The sequence below is a fragment of the Danio rerio genome, chromosome 3 (genome assembly GCF_049306965.1).
Source record: "Danio rerio strain Tuebingen ecotype United States chromosome 3, GRCz12tu, whole genome shotgun sequence".
Lineage (NCBI taxonomy): Eukaryota > Metazoa > Chordata > Actinopteri > Cypriniformes > Danionidae > Danio > Danio rerio.
This window is the reverse complement of record NC_133178.1, coordinates 60,191,241-60,215,036: the sequence shown is the minus strand read 5'-3', so window position 1 is coordinate 60,215,036 and position 23,796 is coordinate 60,191,241. Positions and strand designations below refer to the sequence as shown.

General features: G+C 43.2%; 1 protein-coding gene across 4 annotated transcripts in view; it reads left to right on the top strand.

Moving 5' to 3' along the window:
* The window catches only part of cyth3b (cytohesin 3b), a 100,066-nt gene that overhangs the window by 33,864 nt on the left and 42,406 nt on the right, over positions 1-23,796 (top strand). For all 4 annotated transcript variants that reach the window (XR_012401260.1, XR_012401259.1, XM_017354834.4 and 1 more), the window contains exon 2: positions 23,038-23,120. Coding sequence is in view for 2 of the 4 variants with exons in the window: in XM_017354834.4 (XP_017210323.1) it covers positions 23,038-23,120 (83 nt within the window). In the remaining 2 variants the exon portion in view is untranslated. The remainder of the gene's footprint in view (positions 1-23,037; positions 23,121-23,796) is intronic.

Genomic DNA, 23,796 nt, shown 5'->3' with positions numbered 1-23,796 from the left:
CTTAAAGTCTCTGAGAAGTGAAAAGCTAATGCCTCTGGAGATTAAAGGGTTCCTGAAAGTTTAATTCTTGGTTTAACACATAATTCTTCATCTTAATTCTTAAAACCTGAAACACAGAGAAACTCTGAGATGCCGTTAACTGTTGTGAACTTTAAAACGCACAGCACATGATGTGTTTATTTGAATAAAGAATTTGTGATTCGACTTTTGACCTTTTTTGTAAACCATTAAAGTAAATCGCAACAGTACAAAACTATCTGAGATGCCCTTTGTGTCTGTTGCACGAACAATGCAGGTCAAGTTTCATGCAAAACTACGAACTACATTTAAATATTTGCCATTTCATTAAAGAAACATTCATCAACAGCCTTTTAAAGAATTCATTTCAGTTCTTGTTTTCCCTGCAAACACATTTAATGCTATGTTTCTACACTACCAGACAAAAGTCTTGTCACCTATCCAAGTTTTAGGAACAACAAATAATAATTTGTCTTCTAGTTCAGTGGTCCCCAACCACCGGTCCATGGAACAATTGGTACCAGCAGGGCCGGATTAACCAATGGGCCTTATGGGCACAGGCCCAGGGGCCCGTGCGCACTAGGGGCCCCTGCGAGGGGGGAGAAAAAAAGACAATTTCGGAGTGTCTTTTTAGGCTAATTGCAAAAAGCGCATCTAGTTGGACTAAGCTATTCAGGGTTTACGCCCATCGATGCCTGATTGATAGAGACAAGATGAGTAAAGAGCAGTGAAATAATACAGCCGCAGTGGCGCACCTTGTAAGGCACACGGCATCATCTTTTGACGCGATTAATCATAACATCGGTTCGAATCCACCATCAGTTGAACTCGTGCTACTTTTTTTTTCTCCCCATTACATATCAGATTGGAAATATATTTATTTTTAACAGGAAAGAAACATTTTTTAAAAATAATGCAAATGTGATATAAAGTCACAAATGTCTCGTGGGTATTTAATAATGTTTAGTCTTATTATAGATGCCTCCCTTTCTTCAAAAACTCTATTGCTCAGACAACTGTATTTCCTCTGAGCAAAAAAATCGCGATCACATATTAATATTATTATTATATTTAAATTGCCTTTCTTTCTTCAACTAAACAGAATGCTGTAATTGGTCAAGTGCGGAAACGTCAGTTTTGTAATAACCCGCACTACACTGAGCGGACTTTAGTGTAACGTTATATCTGTCATAGATCAAAAATGAGTGGACAAGTGGATTTAGCAAACGCGAGAGAAAGAGGAGAGGAGGCATCTTTATTGAGGCATTTTCCATACACACCTTCTTTAAACAGACCCGTGATCAGGAGAATGAGGGTACAGAAGAAGACGTTAACTTTAAATGATGAGTAGCTAGCATTAACCAGGATGCATTAACCAGCATTAACCAGGCGGAGGAGGCTAACGGCAGCGCAGCGCGGACTGGATTCATCGTGTGAGAGACAGACAGAAAGGGAGAGAGAGGGAGAGAGAGAGAGAGAGAGAAAGGCCCAGAAGAGGAGAGAGATGGGAGAGAAGAGGTATAGTGTCTGTGATTTCGGATACTTTTAGGTTTATAATCAAGTCTTCATCACGAGAAGAGTAGAGAAAATACAGGTAGAGGAGGAGAGAGACAGTAAATTAGTGTTTGTATTATGAAAGACTCAGATTCATAGAACTCAGATTCATAGAACTGGATTGGAGAAGCATTGTGCGTTATATGCCATGGTAATAATATGCTTTATAAGTTTGTAAAAGCAATACACTAAAATACCCTTAAAAAAAAAAATTATAATATATATATATATATATATATATATATATATATATATATATATGTAGTTTTATTAGTATTTTTATTTAATGCTTTGAAAAATAATTTAAATCTTTGCAGACTATAAATACATATGTACTATATATCATTTATTTAAATATGTGGGCAACAAATTATAGATTCATTTTATTTAAAAATTATTATATTATTCTTATTTTTTAAATTCAACTATAGGGGTGCGGCCAGGTAGGGGGCCTTACAAGATAATGTGCCCAGGGGCCCCTGAGTTCTTAATCCGGGCCTGGGTACCAGGCTACATAAGAAATCATAAATTATTTCTGTAGAAAATATTCCCCCCGCGACTTGGTTTCTTCCACTCACCCCCGCCATCTCACGTGAAATGGACTATGCCAAAATTCACCACTGAGTGGGAAGAATGTAGTGGTTGTTGATAGTTTAAAGTTATAAAACTGTTATTATAGAGTCCAAATCAGCAGAGCGTTTAAGAATTGTGCATATAACGTTATGTGTGCGTGCATCGCTAAGTACCCGAAATCATTGCAATATGTATCTATATAGAGTTTCACATAATCATACTCATTAGGGCTGTAACATGGCAATGCATACATTTAGTTCGGCTATACGGTTGTGTTATTGTTAATATGTTCGTCAGTTGAAATGTTTGGCACAGATGTTATGTATTTGATGCATATAAACCTTGATTGAAACATAGTCAAACCGCGATGTTGAACTGAGTTGTTCATGATTAACCTGGATGCACAAGCGCAGCAGCTTTGTTCACGTGAAGACCCAATCACTGATTAACGTCATCTGGAATGACAAAGAAAGCGTTCTTGCAGGACTCCCAGAGGTTATCAAGAGTCTTTGGATTCATCTTCAATGTCTCCTCCTTCATTTTACTCCAGACATGCTCAATGATGTTCATGTCTGGTGACTGGGCTGGCCAATCCTGGAGCAACTTGACCTTCTATGCATTCAGGAACTTTGATGTGGATAATGAATAATTAAGAAGCTGGCTCTTATTATAGGATAAGAAAACTCAGCTATGAATAATAATAAGAAACTGATGCGTCATCTTTGCACTTGCAGTTTTGCGCTACGTCAAAAATCATTTTAAACCCGGAAGCTGAAATTAGCTGACAAAAGCTCAAAATTATCCAGTTTTTCCCACAATTAAAGCTAACAGGTGCTAACATTGTCTTAACTGATGCTGTTAAAATCTGTTAAAATCTCAAAAAAAAGTACTCGAGGGTTTCGTGAACCTTTAGGACTAACATGCGCATACTAACCATAGACTGTAAAATATATGGACGTAGTATCCGTGACGTCACCCATAGGTTTCTAAAGAGCGCAAAAGAAGCCACAAGTAGGCGCGGCCAACCATTTTGTTCGTGCGTCATCAAACCCACGGTGGGATACCAAACAAGGGCAAAGAGGCGGAGAGTGAGCGGAGCTACAGACACCTGCTGGCATTTAGCTTGGACCTGGTTCAGACACACTTTACTTTGGGAGAACGCTTAATACTTTATCACCTGTGACTCGTTTGTATTCTGACCACTTGTGCTTGGTTGTAAACTATATCAATAAAGTGTTTAGACTTTTAAAAACACTGCTGTAATACATTGAGCCACTAAACATTGTTCTTATGACGTTTTTCAACAGGAGGAAAACGTGAATTACTTCCAAACACTTCAGATATAGTCTGTGTCAGTAAATGTAAGACTATTGATGAAATCCAGCATAACACTGTATGACAACGCTTCAGATGACTGTTCTAGAGCCTACAGCTAATCAATTAATCAGATTCTAGAGTGCATTACAGCTCTAAATATAAATATAAACAATAAATGATCTTAAATAAAACAAATACATGTATAGAGATGGTATTTAAGTATATAACTTTACTCACATGGGAAACGGAGGCCACGTGAATGGTTTGTGAGCACAATTAAGTGCACTCAGCATGCCATGCCATCTAATAATTGTAGGAAACAAGTCCAAAGGGCAGCTGACTGTGTAAAGCCACATAAAACAACACAGAAATACGATAAATATGCCAAGTTCAGTGGCTAATCTGCAGGATCTGAGGTGAGGTAACGGCGACCAACGAGACCTAGCTGTCACTCAAGTGGCCACTCCCTTAATTATGCAAACTTAATATAACTTAATATAAAGGAAACGGATGAGTTATAAAAAAAATTCACCCCCCTCACAGTTGTCATGAAGAGTAATGTTAGCTGTATTAACCAAAATCTTTTTTTGTACCAGGCTGTAAACACCTTTTTTTCTGCTGTAAAGTTGGCCATTCTAACAGTGGGCTCAATTGAAATTTGCTCTGTTTTGGAGTCAGGAGCGGCCAGGACTAGTGGAATTTCGGATGAATTGCAGTTTTAGTTACTTCCGTATTGGCTTCCTGAGAGAGAGCGGGAGGTTGCCGCTTGATACTAACATAATTTTTATTTATTTTTTAATTTCTTAGGTACTTTAAATTCACACATCAATGTTGCAATTAACGACCAAAAAAATGTCTCTGAAGTTTCCTTTTTTCCCCTTGTTGAGCTGGAGGTCATCTTTAATGCATGGCAGCCGCAGTGATATCAGATTACTCCTGTGTTTCCTGCTCGCTAACACTCCGTGGGGGTTTGTCACCGAGCCCAACAGACCAACAATCAAGGGCATTTGCCCCTTTTATTCCAGCATGGGAAATCTCTCAGATGATGCAGGATTTTTCTGCGCTGCGGACGTAGGTTTGCCTGTGGGGGATCACTCAATAAATGCTGCTTTATGCACTGTGTCAAAGAGAAGCCGGAAAGCATTGTGCGCAGCCAAGATGAGGCGAGTGTCATCATTTGTGCCTTTCTGAAAAGCATCCATGGCCCCTTTTCATGACGGTTATGAATTTAAGGATCATGAGCGCCTTTTTTTTGTTTTGATTTAATTTTTAAATAGCATATGTATATTTTTAAAGCTATACTTTATATCAGGGGTTCTCAAACTTTTCCACCCATGACTCCTTAAATAACACCAGTGACTTGATGCTCGAGGTGCTTATAAGCAGGGCCGGATGGAATCTATGGAAGTTTTTTGATATTTCAGCGGAGAATTTTGGTAAAAATCTGCAGATTTCTGCGGAATTATTTTGGGAGTTTTCCCAGAGATGAGTTGCGGCCGAAAGGGCATCCGCTGCGTAAAAACTTGCTGGATAAGTTGGCGGTTTATTCCGCTGTGGCGACCCCGGATTAATAAAGGGACTAAGCCGACAAGAAAATGAATGAATATTTTGGGAGTATCATAACTAAATCCTTAATATGTGAAATAAAAAAATAGTATATTATAAACTTTTATTTAATGTTTAAATTGCAAATCCAATTAGATGCACTTTATTTGGTAAACAAGGCAAGTCTCTCATGTAATATTTCTACTAAAAGACAGAAAATATTACTGTACAAGCTGCATTGTGCATAAATCAGATGAACAGGTTCATATTAGTCAATAAGATTACTGAAATTAATAAAAAAACTAAATAAATATAGATTTACACATATGTATTAAGTAAATAAACAGAATTAATGATTTGCTAAAAATCTGCAGAATTCTGCGCGCACAGATTCCGTGTAGGCCTTCTTATAAGCATACAAAAATTGCACACTATGGTGCACACACACCAATAGGGATTATATAAACAAGCTTATTGACGACACAAGTAAAACAGTCTATTTTCGGTAATCATCATTCTTTTAATTTAAAATTAATTTTACTTAATGAGAATAGGGAGGCGCAATGTTTATAGCACAAGACTATTCTTGGTTTAAATTTGGAGACTTGGAGATTGTCCTCCTTGTTCAGTCGTGGCCTTTATTTTTTAATGTGTGCACGTGCCATAAAGGTGTCAAAGTTTAACATTGTACCGTAAAATCAATCTGCTGCAACTAACGCTATTGCTGTGATGTTAATCTAGTATAATAACCCCAGGGGTTGCAATCCAATAGAACGCTGAAGACTTTATTTGCATGTTTTTTTTATGTAACTATTAAATATTAAGTATATATAAAATTTATTACAAGTTAAAAACAAGTTTTATATTATGCAGGTTATGGATGAAATTATAATTCTAATGGTTTTATAAAATATAAGATTTTTGGAAATCACTAAGTGACCCCTTCTCATTGTCTCGCGACCCCCACTTTGAGAACCACTGCTTTATATTGCATATATCATCTTTGCATCTTCTATGGCCGGATGGTAAATTTGACGTTGATTTCTCTTGTTTTCTCTCACATTTATTTTCTTTTTCTGAAAGTTTTAATAACACTATCATTGAGTTTTTCTTTTATTATTTGAGCAAATAGAAACGCAAAAAATAATTAGTTGTACCCTCCCATTCACTGTGCTCTAAGGGGCCGTTCAATTCATTTCAATTCATCTTTTTTTTAACAGCGTTTTTACAATGTAGATTGTGTCAAAGCAGCTTAACATAGAAGATTATTGTGAATTAAAACCGTGTCAGTCCAGTTTTCAGAGTTCAGTTCAATTCAGTTCAGTTTAATTTTCACTGCTGAAAGTCCAAACACTGAAGAGCAAATCCATCGATGCGCAGCTCCACATGTCCCAAACCAAGCAAGCCATTGATGAACAAACTTCATCAATTGACCAAAGTGAAGGGAATAAACCTTGAGAACCAAACTCAGTTGGGCATGATCATTTCTCCTCTGGCCAAACTTCTTGTGCAGAGCTGCAGGCTAGTCGCCAGAGGCTGGGAAACAATCGACGTCCATCGTAGAAAAGCTGCAGGTGTGAGTAGGTCACCAGTGAGTGTTCAGGCTGGCGCACGGGATTAATGTGGAGACACGTCTGTCACTGGGGTCTTTCAGGAATAATGCTTTCCACCTGTCCACGACCACCACAGCATCTGCTCAGGATACGGCCTGGTCCAGGATTATAGAGACCTCAGGAATAATAGACTTAAGCCCTACTCACACTTTGGGATTTCAGCCACGGTTTTGTCATCTGAGACAAATTTGGAAAGATTCCTGAAATCCTAGGATAAAATCTGTTGTCTTTGATCGTAGGTTTGACGTGTTCACTGACAGCTTGTTGTGGTCATATTTTTCATCCGATGAAGTTCTGGCAGTGTCAGAAGATTTCAAAATCTTTCCTGCAGTATGACAACATAATATGAAGCAGTTACATTTAGCCCTAAGTTTACCCAACTATGACCATCCATCCATCCATCCATCCATCCATCCATCCATCCATCCATCCATCCATCCATCCAACTATCCATCCATCCATCCATCCATCCATCCAACTATCCATCCATCCATCCATCCATCCATTCATCCTTCCAACCATCCATCCATCCATCCATCCTTCCTTCCTTCCTTCCTTCCTTCCTTCCTTCCTTCCTTCCTTCCTTCCTTCCTTCCTTCCTTCCTTCCATCCATCCATCCATCCATCCATCCATCCATCCTTCCATTCATTCATCCATCCATCCATCCATCCATCCATCCTTCCTTCCATCCATCCATCCATCCATCCATCCATCCATCCTTCCATCCATCCATCCTTCCATCCATCCATCCATCCATCCATCCATTCATTCTTCTTTACCTTAGTCCTTTATTTATCAGGGGTCGCCACAGCTCCGTGCCCTTCCGAAATGCACTTCGGATGCCCTTCCAGCTGCAACCCAGTGTTGGGAAACACCCATAGACACTCATTCACACACACTCATATCCTACGGTTAATTGAGTTTATTCGATTCACTTATACTGCATGTCTTTGAGAAACCAAAGCACCCAGAGGAAACCCACACAAACAGAACATGCAAACTCCACACATAAATGCCAACTCGAACCAGCTCGAACTCAAACCAGCGACCTTCTTGCTGTGAGGCGACAGTGCAAACCACTGAGCCAACGTTCCGTCCCCATCTCTGACCAATAGAAATTAACCCAGAAATGTGAAAAGGCTCCATTGTTTCAATCCCCTTTGTCCAAACCGGCCGAAGCTGCAGCCACCAGAAAGCCAGAAACTAATGTTCAGTCTCTTTTCATGTGTTCATGGCTTGAAAGGGGTTTTAGCAGAATGCGGAGGGAAAATGGGAGATGAAATTGAAAGCAGCTTAGTGGAGTGATGCGGATGGGATTTCTCTTCCTAAGCATTGGATGTAGGAAGCTGGCAAAGCGAGCGGAGGAGAGCTGCAATCTGCTCCAGCAGAAACGCTGAGCTGACCTACTTCTTCTGGCTGCTCGCTGAATCTCCTCCATCTTCACGCAGCATCTGAGGAGCCTGACGTGGAGGCGTCAAACACCGTCTGTCATCGCTGTCACTCTGTTGTTTGATGGAATTTGTCATTTAAATATATATATATTTTGTTGTCATATTCATTAGTTGTTTTTTCATTGATTAGAACTTGCAGATTTTTTGTGCTAAATATTTAGGATTTGTGAGCAATATTGGTCATAGAAAATTATATTTTGCAATGAAAAAAAAAACAAAATACCCCCCCCCCCCTCCACTAATAATACATTTGTCGCCAACCTACTTGCAAATTGCGCAAACTCATAGCATAAATTGATCATAAAAACACAAAAAAGTGGTTTCAAGTTGTTGCGCTAATTGCATCATCAGCTTCAGCGCTCCAATAGACGGATTTCATGCGGCCGCCATTTTTAAAAGCGAAATCGAGGCTGCGGTGGGAAGAAACCCGGAAGTGTCATTGGGAGTTACATAGGAATGTTGTGTATCTGGCTATATATCTTATCAGCAAAGAGAAAGTGACACAATTTATCATTTCACTGCCTTCCAAGTGACCCAAAGGTCCGTTTAGAATGAATGGTGAAAATAAAAAGAGATATCAGAGCTCATTTTCAGCTAAGTTAAGGGAAATGGCACTAGTTAGCAAACATTTTCTTCCCTAAACACACGGTTTAGATGCCATTCATCAAACTCGAGTTAATAAACTGACTCTTTCACCATATTAGACTCGTCACGATACTAAATTAAAAGAAAACCGTCAATTTCCCGCTAATATTTGAGGCACTGTTGATGGCTTTCTGAAAACAGCGCTGATTTGCCATTGTGTTCACTAGTTCAACAGAAATTATTGTGATTGGCCGAGAAGGTCATCAGTTCTCCCTCCGCTGCTTACCGGGCACAAACACAGACAGACGAGTGATCTGCTTGATGACTCGACTGATCTTCACGGCTGCTTCGCATTCCAGTCTCTGTGTATCTGTGTTTGAACTGAGTAAAGAGTTGTAAACTGAGTGCAAACCAAACACAGATACATGGAGACTGGAGCGCGAAGCAGCCGTGAAGATCAGTCGAGTCATCCGCGCTCAGCAGCACTTCAATGTTAGCAAGAAATAGATAGTTTTAAAACTTCAGTCCCGGGACAACACTATTACAGACAACACAAGGGTGTGCTACAGAGGACTGCAGTGTTTTATCTCTCACCAGGTTACATAGGCTGAAGCAGGAAAGCATCCCCACTGTGTTTAACTGGTGCCATGAACTGAAGCCTAGGAGGACACTTAAGCGTATCACTGAGATTGTGATGTTGTTTATTTGCAACATATAAACAAAACAAATGTCTTGAGCCAGGACACTGCCACTCCACCAGCCATCACAGTAGATGATTACCAGCTTGATGTCGTCCACCAGTTCACGTACTTGGGCTCCACCATCACCGATAACCTCTCCCTGGATGCTGAGCTTGACAGGAGGATCGGGAAGGCAGCCTCTACTCTTGCCCGCCTGACAACCCGAGTGTGGACAAACCATAGGCTGACAACTGCAACAAAGATGGCAGTGTACAATGCTTGTGTCATCAGCACTCTGCTGTATGGGAGTGAGACATGGACCACCTATGCAAGACAGGAGAGGAGACTGAACACCTTCCACCTAAGAGGTCTGCGTCGCATTCTAGGCATTACCTGGCAGGACAAAGTCTCCAACGTCAAAGTCTTGACTCGAGCCGGCCTTCCCAGCATGTATACCATGCTCCGACAACGTCACCTGCGCTGGCTTGGCCATGTGCGCCGTATGGAGGATGGGAGAATCCCAAAGGATATCCTTTATGGAGAACTCTCATCTGGGAAGAGAACGTTCGAGGTTACTAAAGTAACCCGAAGCACTATAAGTGGATTTGATTGTTAAAATCCACGTATGGGAGGTTCGGTTCAGAAGCTACTCGTCTGAAAGAGTATTGAACGGGCCAATTAAGAATGAATTGGCAGCGCAAGCCTGCGCAGGTGAGTGACATAAGCAATCAACTGAGTATATAAGCTCACCTGGCGCCAGCAGACGCTATCCTTTTTAAGCTGAAGAGACTTTTCACAGCTAAGGGACAGTCATTATGGCGACGGAGTATAGTGCTTCCGTTCCCCTCCTCGGGGAACGAAGGGTTACTTTAGTAACCTCGAACGTTCCTCTTCGGGGGGAACTTCAGCACTATAAGTGGATTTGATTGTTAAAATCCACGTATGGGAGCCCATTGAAAGCGCCATAATGACTGCACCTTACCAACACCCACCATGAGAGAGCGGTCAGGCAAGCGTGACGCACCCAGATCACGAGAGGCGTGGTCCTCCAACGTGCCCATGGCCCTAACTTATCCTACTTCAAAAGAAGTTTTACGGAATAGGTATCTTTTTTTGGGAGTCGCTAGCGTCTAGATAATTCTAGGAATACACGACAGTACGTTGGGAAGCGTGCCATCCCAGTAGGGAGGACGCTGCGGAGACCATCCGCACCCAATAGGGGAAAACAAATGGAATTACATATGGACTAACCCTGAAAAGGGGGAGTGCGCATAAGAAGGTGGTTAGCAGATAGGGAAAGCACGGGTCCGCCCAGGGGGGGAACTTAACCGTGGCGGAAAAGCATATGGGGATCACCAGCGGGGATCGGCCATAGCAGGCACCTATACCCAAAACGCGGGCTGACCGGCGGGCAGACCTACTACGTAATGGGCCAGCAAGTGACTCCTTCGCTGAGTCAGTGCTGGGGGCCTCGGAGGAATCTGCAGGGCTCACCGAATGGGGAACTTTACTGACAGACAGGAGGGTGCACATCTCTCCGTGTTAGGGAAAAAAAGGCACCGCAAGCGTGTACAACACCTACCGAGTTGTTTCCTCAATCACCAAAGGTACCTAACACCCTTGAGGAAACCGGCTCCACTCGCAGATTATAAAATCTTGCAAATGTGTTGGGTGTCGCCCAGCCCGCAGCTCTACAAATGTCTGTTAAAGAGGCGCCACGCGCACACGCCCAAGAGGATGCAACGCTCCGAGTGGAGTGCGCATGCACTCCTGGAGGGCGCGGCTGGCCTCTGCTCAAATAAGCACATGAAATGGCCTCCACAATCCAGTGGGATAAACGTTGTTTAGACACGGCACTTCCCTGCTGCCGTCCGCCATAACAGACAAAGAGCTGCTCAGAAGATCTAAAGTTCTGAGTACGGTCCACATAAATGCGCAGAGCGCGAACTGGACAAAGCTGCCTCCGGAGGCAGCGCTTGCAGGGTTACTACCTGATCTCTAAAAGGAGTGGTAGGAACTTTGGGCACATAACCCGGGCGGGGTCTCAGAATAACGTGAGAAAATCCCGGCCCGAATTCCAGGCACGACAGCCTGCTGTCCAGCTTCTCTTGAAGGAAAGAGAGCACAACACTGATCTGGCAAGATCGGGGGTCTTCTCTGCGAGAGACAAACCACTCAGTGAATAGACTCCACTTCAGGGCGTAGGCGCGCCTCGTGGAGGGGGCTCTAGCCTGAGTGATGGTATCAACCACCGCGGGCGGCAGGTTACCTAAGTCTTCCTCGCGTCTATGGACCACACGTGGAGGCTCCAGAGATCGGGACGAGGGTGCCAGATGGTGCCTTGTCCCTGAGAAAGTAGGTCCTCTCTCAAAGGGATCTGCCAAGGGAGGGCCGTCGCGAGGAGGGAGAGCTCTGATATCCAGGTTCGGTTGGGCCAGAGGGGCGCAACTAACAAAACCTGCTCCTCGTCCTCCCTGACCTTGCACATTAACTGCGCGATCAGGCTCACTGGGGGAAACGCATACTTGCGTACGCCCCGAGGCCAGCTGTGGGCCAGTGCATCCGTGCCGAGAGAGCCCTCGGTCAGGGAATAAAACAACTGGCAATGAGCGTTCTCGGGGGAAGCAAACAGATCGATCTGGGCCTCCCCGAATCGCGCCCATATCAGCTGGACAGACTCGGGGTGGAGTCTCCATTCTCCAGAGTGAATCTGCTGCCGTGAGAGCACATCGGCTGCACGGTTGAGCATACCTGGGATGTGACTGGCGCGCAGCGACTTCAGCCGCGGGTGACTCCAGAGGAGCAAACGGCGGGCGAGCTGAGACATGCGGCGAGAGCGCATACCCCCCATGCGGTTGATATACGCCGCCGCCGCCGTACTGTCCGTCCTGACCAGCACGTGTTGCTGCTCCAGCGCCGGAGAAAAACGGCGGAGAGAAAGGAACACTGCCAACAGCTCTAGGCGATTGATGTGCCAATGCAGCTGGGCACCTACCCACAGGCCCGCAGCTGCATGCCCGCGACACATGGCTCCCCAGCCTGTGCTAGAAGCATCTGTCGAAACAACAACATGACTGGACGCCTGTCCCAGAGGCACACCGGCCTGCTGGAACGAGGGGTCGTTCCAGGGGCTGAGGGTGCGGCGACACAGCGCAGTAACAGAGACTCGGTGTGTGCCCGCATGCCATGCGCGTCTCGGAACTCGATCTTGAAGCCAGTGCTGTAGTGGTCTCATATGGAGCAATCCGAGCGGCGTGACGGCCGCAGCGGAAGCCATATGCCCCAGGAGCCTCTGAAAATATTTCAGTGGGACCACTAACTTGCTGTCGAGCTCCCTCAGACAGTTCAGCAGCAGGCGAGCGCGCTCTCCGGAGAGGCGCGCTACCATGGTGACCGAGTCCAGCTCCATCCCGAGAAAAGAGATCCTCTGCACCGGGGCGAGTTTGCTCTTTTCCCAGTTGACCTGCAACCCCAATAGGCGGAGATGCCGGAGCACCTCGTCTCTGTGCGCAGTCAATTGCTCCCGAGAGTGGGCTAAAATCAGCCAGTCGTCGAGATAATTGAGTACGCGGATGCCCGCAAGCCGCAGAGGCGCTAGGGCACCCTCCGCGAGTTTGGTGAAGACCCGCGGAGACAGAGAGAGCCCGAAGGGGAGGACCTTGTACTGCCATGCTCGACCTTCGAACGCAAACCGCAGAAACTGACGGTGGCGTGGAAGAATGGAGACATGAAAATACGCGTCCTTCAGGTCTATGGCTGCAAACCAATCCTGAGGACGAACGCATCGGAGGATGCGCCTCTGCGTGAGCATTCTGAACGACAGCTTGTGAAGGCAGCGATTCAAAACGCGCAGATCTAGGATTGGCCGTGACCCACCGCTCTTTTTGGGTACGATGAAGTACGGGCTGTAAAACCCGCTCTCCATCTCGGCTGGAGGTACCGGCTCGATTGCACCCTTCGCCAGGAGGGCAGCAATCTCCTCTCGCAAGACAGGGGCGGACAGGGGATGGACCCTGGTGAAATACACGCCCGTAAACCTGGGAGGCCGTTTGGAGAACTGAAGTTCGTAGCCGAGTCTGATCGTGCGTATGAGCCACCGCGAGGGGCTGGCCCGCGCTAACCAGGCAGGCAGAGCCCTCGCTAATGACGTCATCGCAGCAATCGTTGACGTACCCGTGGAGGGGCAGCGAGGAGCGGGTGTGCTGATCCGGGGAGCGCGAGGGTCCAGCAGAAGAGCTGGAGGAGAGCGTTTCGCTCTGGCTCCGCACCCTGACTCCTGAGAGGGGGCTTGGGGGCTGGGAGAAGGGAGACCGTCCCCCCAGCGCCCGAGAGCCGCTGGCGGAGCATGCAAGCCCTGCGAGCTGAGAGGCAGCGCGTCCCAGACTGGCGGGGCTTGAGCTGTCACATCCGGGGAAGGGAGAAAATGCTCTTTGATCGAAACTTTGGTGGCACTGAAAAGTACCGTTGGATTTTGGGCCCCGCCCACCAGCGGGGGAAAGAGCAAGTCTCCTCTTCTCCGGATGGCCTGTCTCAGGGACGCTTCGCGGTCCGTTTACCGGACTTAGCGGCGCCCTGGGCAGGAGGGGCTACCGGCTTTCGGCGTGCTCGAGAGAGAAGAGGGACAGGATTGGGAAAGGTTCAAGGTGGGATTCAAACTCACAGTTGGTGCCAAGTAGCAACAGGATTTAAGGAATCTTGGAGAATTTCCAAAAAATTTTCAGACGGAGGGTGGCTCGGTGGTGCAGTGGGTAGCGCTGTCGCCTCAAAGCAAGAAAGTCTCTGGTTTGAGCCCCAACTGGGTCAGTTGGCATTTCTGAGTGGAGTTTGCATGTTCTCCCCATGTACGCGTGGGTTTCCTAAATTGTCAGTAGTGTACATGTGTATATGAGTGTGTAAGTATGTTTCCCAGTGATTGGTTGCAGCTGGAAGGGCATGTCCTTCGTAAAACATATGTCGGAATAATTGGTGGTTCATTCTGCTGTGGCGACTCCTGATTAATAAACTAAGCCGAAAAGTAAATGAATGAATGAATGTTTCGGGCATCAAGGTGGCACAGTGGGTAACACAATAGCCTCACAGCAAGAAAATCACTGGTTCGAGCCCCGACTGGGTCAGTTGGCATTTCTGTATGGAGTTTGCATGTTCTCCTCGTGTTCGTGTGGGTTTCCTCCGGGTGCTCCGGTTTCCCCCTCAAGTCTAAATACATGTGGTACAGGTGGATTGAATAAGCTTAATTGGCTGTAATGTATGTGTGTGTGAATGGGAATGTATGTATGTTTTCCAGTGATGGGTTGCAGCTGTAAAAACATATGCTGATTAAGTTGGCGGTTCATTGCGCTGTGGCAACCCCAGATTAATAAAGGGACTAAACTGAAAAGAAAATGAATGAATGAATGATGACCAAATCATGGCCGAAGTAACACAGCGTGAACCAGGCATTTGGTGTTACTTTGACATTAAGCACTGTGGACATATTTGTACCCTGAGGGGTGTTAAATTACCGGGAAAAAAATATTGATTGACTTCATTAAAGTTTCACTGACTTAAAGTTTCAAAAGTCTTGTAAGAGCCCCCAGTAACACTCCAATGGATATTTTAATGAGTGCCCTATGAAGGGTTAACACTGTGGATTTTTTTACGCTGAGGGGTTTTCACGGTCGGCCACTTGCACCAACCTTGTTTTAACCCATTTTGTGATTAACATGTTGTAGTTCTTCATGTAAGAACATAAACGCAATGTACAGAAAGAGTGTGTGGTAGTAGAAGAGACAGATTTTTTGATCAACATGCCGTACATCTTGCTCACAAGATGAGCATGGAAGACCTGTTTATGTGTTTATTGTTGTTTATTTACAGCATCCAATTTCCTGTGAAAGCTTTTGGAAGGCAGGCACAGCCTCTCTGTTGCTAAATACAGAAACATACGGAAGCCATCATCACTGATAGAGGCAGTGAAACATGATGCTCATTTTAGCAGATGTGCAGTGCTCAAGTTTAAAGTTCATGACTGATTTCTCACTCTCAGCCTTGAGGAAACTCTCAAAGGCCACAAACACGATGGGGTTCTGCAAAGTTTGGCTTCAAACCCTGATTAACTACACTTTAATGTCTTCAGGCGACATGTGGCTTGGTGGTTAGCGCTGTCGCCTTAAAGCAAGAATGTCACTGGTTTAAGTTCCGGCTGGGTTAGTTGGCATTTCTATGTGGAGTTTGCAGGTTCTCTCTGTATTTGTGTGGGTTTCTTCCGGGGGCTCTGATTTACCCCACAGTCGAAAGACATGTGCTAGAAGTATATTGGATGAACTAAATTTGCACTAGTGTATGAGTGTTTGTTTGAATGAAAGAGTGTATGGGTGTTTTCTAATACTGGATTGTGGCTGGAAGGGCATCTGCTGCATAAAACATATGCCGGAATAGTTGGTGGTTCATTCCATTTTGGCAACCTTTGATAAATAGGGGACTAAGCCGAAGAAAAATCAATGAATGAAGGAATATCTTCCGGAATATTTGATTACAGACAGATTTTGGGGTCAGATTGAAGGTGCGGTAGGTTGACCTTCAGCAACAGGAGCAGTTCAATATCTGCATTCATCTTTATTAGTCTGGTTGACAACTCATTAGCAGTAGGCAAAACAAGCCCAAATGACCTACTACTTTGGTTAGAAAATCTGAACTGCATCTTCAAATACTCAAAGACATCAAAAATATCTCCAAATACACATCTCATGTGTCTAAAAGTTGGGTCATGAATAGCCAGGAGATGAGCTAATCGAAAAGTGGGGGTCGGGACCACCCGAGGGGTCGCGGGACAATGAAGGGATACCATAAGAATTACCATATTTTATCCATAGTCGTTTATACCATATATAGTTACTATAGTAGATTATAGTAACTACTTCTATTGGATTGCAACCCCTGGGGTAATTGCATTGTATTAAAGACACAGCAATAGCGTCAGATGCAGCAGGTTTCATAACACCTGGTTAAACTTTGTGGCCCATTTACAGCTCTCATACATAAAAAAAATAAATAAAAGAAGAATAGACTTGGGTCCATTGGTGTGTTTGTGCCATTGCATGCAAGGTTTCTGTATTTATAACCACCTCAGAGGATATTGGGGGTCACAAGTCACTGGCATTGTCATTTTGGGGGTCGCAGCCTGAAAAGTTTGGGAACCCCTGCCTTAGATGACATGATAATGTCAACATGGTGAATGTAGTCTGTAAACACTGCAAGCGTACTATAAGCACACAGTACACTGTGAGAAATCATGGTACAAAAGATGTCAGAGGGGCTAACAAATCCTCACTGCCACCTTAAAGGTATAATTTTGTACATTTAAAGCAATGACTGTAAAAAATATGGACGACGCGACAGCCCTTTTTCCCATTGAACGCCTTGAGGGCAGAACGCCTGCTTGACGGGCACAAACTGTCGCAAAAGACTGCTGAAATTGGAGCCTTGACATGCGCAGAAGGACTGTCTGATGGAGCCAGAGGAGGAGCCGCGAAAATGAGCGGAGTCGAGCTTCCAACCAAACGCTTTATGTAAAATCAACCATGCCCCCCGAACTTCTCAGCATGCGTTTGCTGTCATATCAACACAAATGGATGTAATAACGTTAACAAATATGAGGGTTTTATATATTAAATCGCGCCAGCTCCGGACCGCAGCGCATAACCTACTCGCGGCGTCGCGGGCTGATTCCGGCTCGCATGCGGCAGCGCCGGCTCGCTCGGCCATCTGGCTCGATTGACTCGGGCTGGAATCAGGTAATGAGTCCAGGCATCCGGAGTAGGTCCAGCAGAGGTAGTCAGTCTGAGCTCTAAGGGATAAGTCTCCGGCAGGCGAGAATCTAGCCGGAACTGTGTTTTGCTATCTGGGTGGCTAGGCGTGTATCAGCAAACTAATAAAGCCCGAAAAAAGCCCTGAACTTAGCGAATAAGCAGTGTTCCACCAGGATCATGTATGTCAGAAACTATAGTTTACTGCTGAACTCATTTTGTCATGGTAAAATAACACAGAAATCGAATAATAACATTTCAGTCTCCTGCCGAAGCTCAGACGGTCTCCTTTGAGAAACTGTCAATCACAGCTGTCAATCACGATGACACGCCCAGCATTAAATTACTGCCAAAAACAAACTGTTTACAAAAATGAAGATCTGCACCTATTTCAGCACAATAACCAGTGCCTTAATCAACCAGAACCATCTTTCGGGACATTTTATTGCAAGTGTAATAATTTTTTTTATTTGTGCTCAAGTCTCCTTCATTAACACGGAGGAGGCGGGCTTAATGACTTGTACTTCAGCCAGCCCCCAGGGGGCGATCTAACGGCCGAGACCTTCACTCAAACGCAGGCTTGCGGCACACTTGATTTAAAGGCACAGTTCACCCTAAAATGAAAACTCTGTTATCAATTACTCATTCTCCATTTGTTTTAAACTTTAAATGGAGTTAACTTGTTTACAATGGTTGGCGGTGGAACCACGCCTCACTTTGTCTTCTTAACCAATCACCTAGTCCCTAAAACTTATTTAAGGTAGCCCTCTAGCACTGTTCTTCTCGTTCTTTCGAACCCACCCTCCCTCTTTATATTTCCTTGCTTCCCATTAACAATCCTAAAACCCTCTCTTCACTCTTAGGTTGAATCCTAGGTTAAAGGCACTCACACTACGCTCTCCGAACCGTGCCCAGCCACGTTTCCTGGTTCGTTATAGAAGTGTGAGTGATTTGAATCAGGCTCAGGTGCCATTCAGTTGGCCGGCCCTGTCCCGGTTGGGTGAGGTGTGCCAGAGCGCTGTTCACTTGGACTTTGGTACGGTACACTTGTAGTATGAGTGCAAAGTGCACCTGAGCCCGAAACTGAAGATGCAACATCATTTTAAGGGACTGTTTCATATGGATTTATTAATCATTCTTACTGTTCAATGAACGCAAACTGTCGTAGTTTATTAAAGACGCAAACCCCTTACCGAATGACAGCTGCACCTTCAGCAACCCTCCTAATTCCTGCAGGACAAGGACTTTATGATTATTTAGGAGCGTCAAAAGTAGCTGATCTGTTTGGCGAATCATTTGACGTGTGTCACTGGATCCCAAATGACAAAAACGATATAACTAAAGCAATCTCCACTGTGCTGAGCGAGAGCGCTTCTCTTGTGTTAAACTGAACAGCGCATCATCGATGACGTAACCGTGGCTCGGCTCGGAAGCAATGTGAGTGCAGGCCGTCGGGGCAGAGGGGATCTCTACAATAAAGTCTAGCTCAAAATGTGGCGTGGTCTATGCTGGTGAATTTCTTCTTTTGAATAAAACCAATAACCATTGACCTCCATAGTGTCCGTTTTTCTTACTTTATTTAATGGTTACAGGATTTCAGCTTTCTTCAAAATATCTTTCCGTAAACCCAGATATTTTAACTCACAAACTTGAGGGAGAGTAAATAGTGAGTACATTTCGGGTGAACTATTCTTTTAATGTACCAAAGGTAGACTTTTATCAATTTATTGTATTAATATGTACCTTTAAAGTACAACTGTGAACCTTTAAACAACAGTTTCAGCTTTAGCACAGTAGAGAAATGCATTCTGGGAATTTGAGACACAGTAGCCTTGATCTCAATGATCTCTGTAGGTTTATTATATCATGTATGTACACAGACTTGCAAAAAACTGTAAGTGCTTACACCACTAATAAAGAAGGAAATCAATTATGTAAATGTTTTCTTGAGGCAGCTTGTTGATACGCTGTCACTCATGGATGAACGAACTCGTTTATTTGTTCAGCTCTTCTTTGATCCACTTTAGTGCTAGAGACGGTATGTTAAAGAATGGCAGATGTTTCAGCTTCTCTGTCACACAAAGAGCATTTATAAACGTGTCCACATATAAGTCGATTTTACCTAGAATGTTTGTTTTAGGTTTGTCAGAATGTATCACAATAAAACAGTCATTACTTTTTTTTTGTGGTCATTTGCATCGGTTTATATCAGGGGTTCTCAAACTCTGCTGGTGTCCTGCAGATTTTAGCTCCAACTTGCCTCAACACACCTGCAAGGATGTTTCTCGAAAGCCTAGTTAGCCGTTGATTAGCTTGCCCAAGTGTGTCTGATTGGGGTTGGACATCTGCAGGACACCAGCCCTCCAACGCTGAGATTGAGAACCCCTGGATTTTACAGGGGAGGGGTTCGTAGCAGACGTGACTTTATACAGATTTTGTGTGATTTGAACAATAAGGATTTTATTGCTGATTCCCATTCCTAATAGGTTTTCCTATTCAAACAGAATACCCGAGCATACTGCCCTAGAGGTGTTTCAAAGACGGCCACCGAATGGAATGACTTGCCTTAATGGGACTTTAAGGATTGCCATTCTCTATACTGTAGAATGGGGTGTCAAACTCCAATGCTGTTCCAACCCTGCTTTGGCACACTTAAGCTGCGGTCACATTTGAGTTTGAGCATGCGATATTCTGTCGTGCGGTGCTGCGAAAAGGGGCGGGATTAAACAAGCTTATTGTGCATTCAAAGAGCGATTGCTCCAGGTTTTTCATTTCTGTCCAGAGAGGTCATGTTTTGATCCTCGATTGGTCTTACGCAGTCAAGTGATGCGATTTCGCAGTTCAGAGTTCACCAAGCTTGAACTTTGCACCGCAGCAACCTGCAAAACTTGAAGCATGACCTTGCGTTTCCGGTCTGATGCATTCGCGTGCTTATGAATGGAAGTCTATGGGAGGAAAAGCCCAGGTTGACCGCAACTTTACATGTAGGTTCCAAACAAACCTAAAGGACTCAATTAGTTTGATCAGGTGTGTTTAATTAGGGTTTACACTAAACAGAGCTGGTGCAGAGCTGCGACCATCCAGGAACAGAGTTTGACACCTGTTCTGTGGGTTACTAACAATTGCAAAGCTTCTTCCTTAGCAATGTGACTTTGGGCATTGCTTTTTTTTTGTGATTAAGTTTTTTATTGATTTTGATTTTACATGTGAGTGGTTGTAGCATCTTTACAATTTCCTTTCAATAAACAAGATCCACTCCTCAAAAAAAAAAAAAAAAACACCCAACCCACCCCCAGCGGTGCCAAAGTCCATGCCATCCCACAATAGCATTGCAATCAAGACAAATAACAGAAAAAATAAAATTGTACATATAGACATTCATCCACATAGCCATACACTAACAAAAGTAAACACATATTCGCACAAAATATCAGAGATTTAGAGATTCAAAGTTGTTGCACAATGTCTATTATCCATGAGTCTTTCTGCCAGTTTGTCCACAGCCATTTTCCACGCGTCAAGAGTTGAGGCTCTAGCTTTATTAATTCTGGCCGTTGACAGTTCTAACAACACTATATCATAAAACTGATATAGCCACTGCCGAATAGATAAAGAATGCGGAGGAAGCCATCTTTGCGCAATTATCTTTTTTGCAGCCATTAGTCCTGCCAACAAGACCTTTCTTTGTCGCTCTGTCAAACCCAGACTGGAAGCATTATTTAAAAGTAACACAACTGGTTGCACTGGTACATCTTTTTCTATAATTTCAGATAATATTGATGAAGTTTTTTTCCCAAAACTCATACAGTTTTTCACATTCCCACACCATATGTATAAATGTTCCAACCTGTTGGTTAGAACAAAAACTGCAATTGGGGCTAGGGGATAATTTACAGAGAAAACATTTCTTTGGTGTCCACTACAGTCTGTGACAGAACTTAAAATGTATTAACTGGACTTTGGGCATTGCTAAAGTGAGTTTACAAGCTCCAGGCTGCCTCATTGAATGCTATTAAGTATTCTTTGATTTTTATAACATTTGTTGACTGCTTCAAATGTTTAAAAGCAAATGGTAATTTACAGGTGTCCTCAAGAGAACAATGTAACTTCAGTTGGTTACTTGACAAACTTAGGCTGTTGTGGTGATAATGTGCAACCATTTTATAGCGGACAGCAACTGAAACCACATCTGGGATCCTTCGACATACCGACAGCAGTACTTTGATGAAAATAGGAGGACAAACTGTTTTATACACAGCCTGTAAACATGGCAAAATGAAAGATGATGAGATTTTATTGATGCTGCAATAAAGGACTGCTTTCTATAGGTTTCCGTGAGGGTAGCCATGTTGGTGGCTCAGTGGTTAGCACTGTCACCTCACAGCAAGAAGGTCATCGGTTCAAGTTCCAGCTGAGCCAGTTGGCATTTCTGTGTGGAGTTTGCATGTTCTCCCCGTGTTCGTGTGGGTTTCCTACAGGTGCTCTGGTTTCCCCAACAGTCCAAAGACATGCGCTATAGGAGAATTGGGTAAACAAATTGGCCGTAGTGTGTGAGAGTGTATGGGTGTTTTCCAGTACTGGGTTGCGGCTGGAAGGGCATCCGCTCCATGAAACATATGCCAGAATAGTTGGCAATTGATTCCGCTGTGGCAACCCCTGATAAATAAGGGACTAAGCTGAAGCAAAATGAATGAATGAATGAATGAGGGTAGTCTTTGCTTGTTTTTGCTCTTGTTTTTTAGCATAGTTTGCTAGTTTTGCCTTCTTGATGACATTATGTTAAGGGTGTCTTGTTTTCGATTTTAAATCGAAATCGATAGAAATTCATTTTTCAATTAATAAATTAATAAATTCAATTTCGATCATGAAATCAAAAAATGGAATCAACAATGCTGCCATGCCCCCATGTCACGTCAGCTTGGCTTGCCAAGCAGAAAAAAAAACACGCTTGTTGAAGAGCTTGTTAAACTGCAATCTTATGTGTGTAACTTATCTTTATTCATTTACTGTATGATTTGTTTATGGGTAAAACGACCGTTTATGGGTAAAATGACCTTGTAGGTCAAGTAGTTTAAATTGTAGGCTGCAAATAATTAATTCACCACCGCATATGACGACAATGCCATCGTCCACCGCGATGTTTCATATTAGACATCGTATGATACCAAATTGGTCGACATCGCCCAACCCTAGTACGTATACCACATTATTCCAACGGCAGCATGACTAACATGGCAGGGCATCTCTGCTGGCACCACAAAAACATAGAAAACTCCAGTTTTTGGCATTTAATTAGCGTGCTAGATCCGCTCTACGAAATCCCAAGTAGACCGCATCTTACAGCTATGGTGATACCCTTCATGTACAATAATGTGAAGGAGGAAGTTATTGAAGGTCTGAGCAGTGCACATTTAGTAGCCTTGAGATTGCTGGACCTTTAGAGCAACAAATAGCTTCATGACTGTCACAGCGCACAAAGGTCAGATATTATATTGCATTAAAGTCCTAAAATGGCATAGCTTGTGCTTTCAAATTGTTCTTTTTTAAATCGAAAATCAAATCGAACTGTTACTTTACAATGAAAATTGTAATCGAATCGAGGATTTGGAGGATCGTGACACCCTTACATCATGTGTGTTATTAATGACAGCAAGCAATGTTGCTATTTTAAAAGATTGAAGCATCTTGTCATCTAAACACAACATAAGCAAAACAGAAGGTTATTGATTGGGGTGAAGGAACTATTTTATTGCACCTCCACTTCAGTAGTAATGACCATGGTTGTTGTTGTTACATAAAGAAGTTTAGATAACATACTTCTAAAGGATTTCGTATTTTGATTGCAAAAATACTTTAAATTCTGGTCTGTTCTTTAATGTTAATAGAGAAACATTTTCTTTTATTGTTTCATTACAGTACCTGAAGACCTGTCCTTAGAAGAGAGAGATGAGCTGTCCAACATAAGGCGCAGAAAAAAAGAGCTGCTCGATGACATTGAGGTGAGACTGTAATTCAAAATAAATGTTTTTTTTTTTTTTGCATAATTCCTCTATAGTAGGTAAAAATGTGTGTTATTAACCGTTTCTGTAAATGTTTATATTTATTTACTGTACTGAATTGCATTATTAGGGGATGTTTATCTCTGCTCTGTCGACTTTTAATGTTGAAAAATTAACTCTACAACTTCAACAAAGTGACTTTTTTTGACATTTTAGTAGTTTGAAATAAGATGAGGTATACGAAATATAAATATTAAGAAATAGATCTGTGAAATAACAGACAATTGACTGGCAGTTTATTACAAGGTTTTTTTTATTGTAATATACAACACCAACCCAGACAACAAATCACTTTTAACTATTAATAATGTGAGTAAAAGTCACTTTTTTAAACTTCCCAAGGTTAAAAGTTGTTGGAGGAAAGATTAAAGTCACATAAATAAAAGGGAAAAAAAGGAAAACATGAATCACAAAATATGGAAAACTGCTAATTTGCGGATAGTTTTTACAGTCTAGTTTGCTCTGAATACTATTATATTTAATATATATATATATATATATATATATATATATATATATATATATATATATATATATATATATATATATATATATATATATATATATACAGTTGAAGTCAGAATTATTAGCCCCCCTGAATTATTAGCCCCCTTGT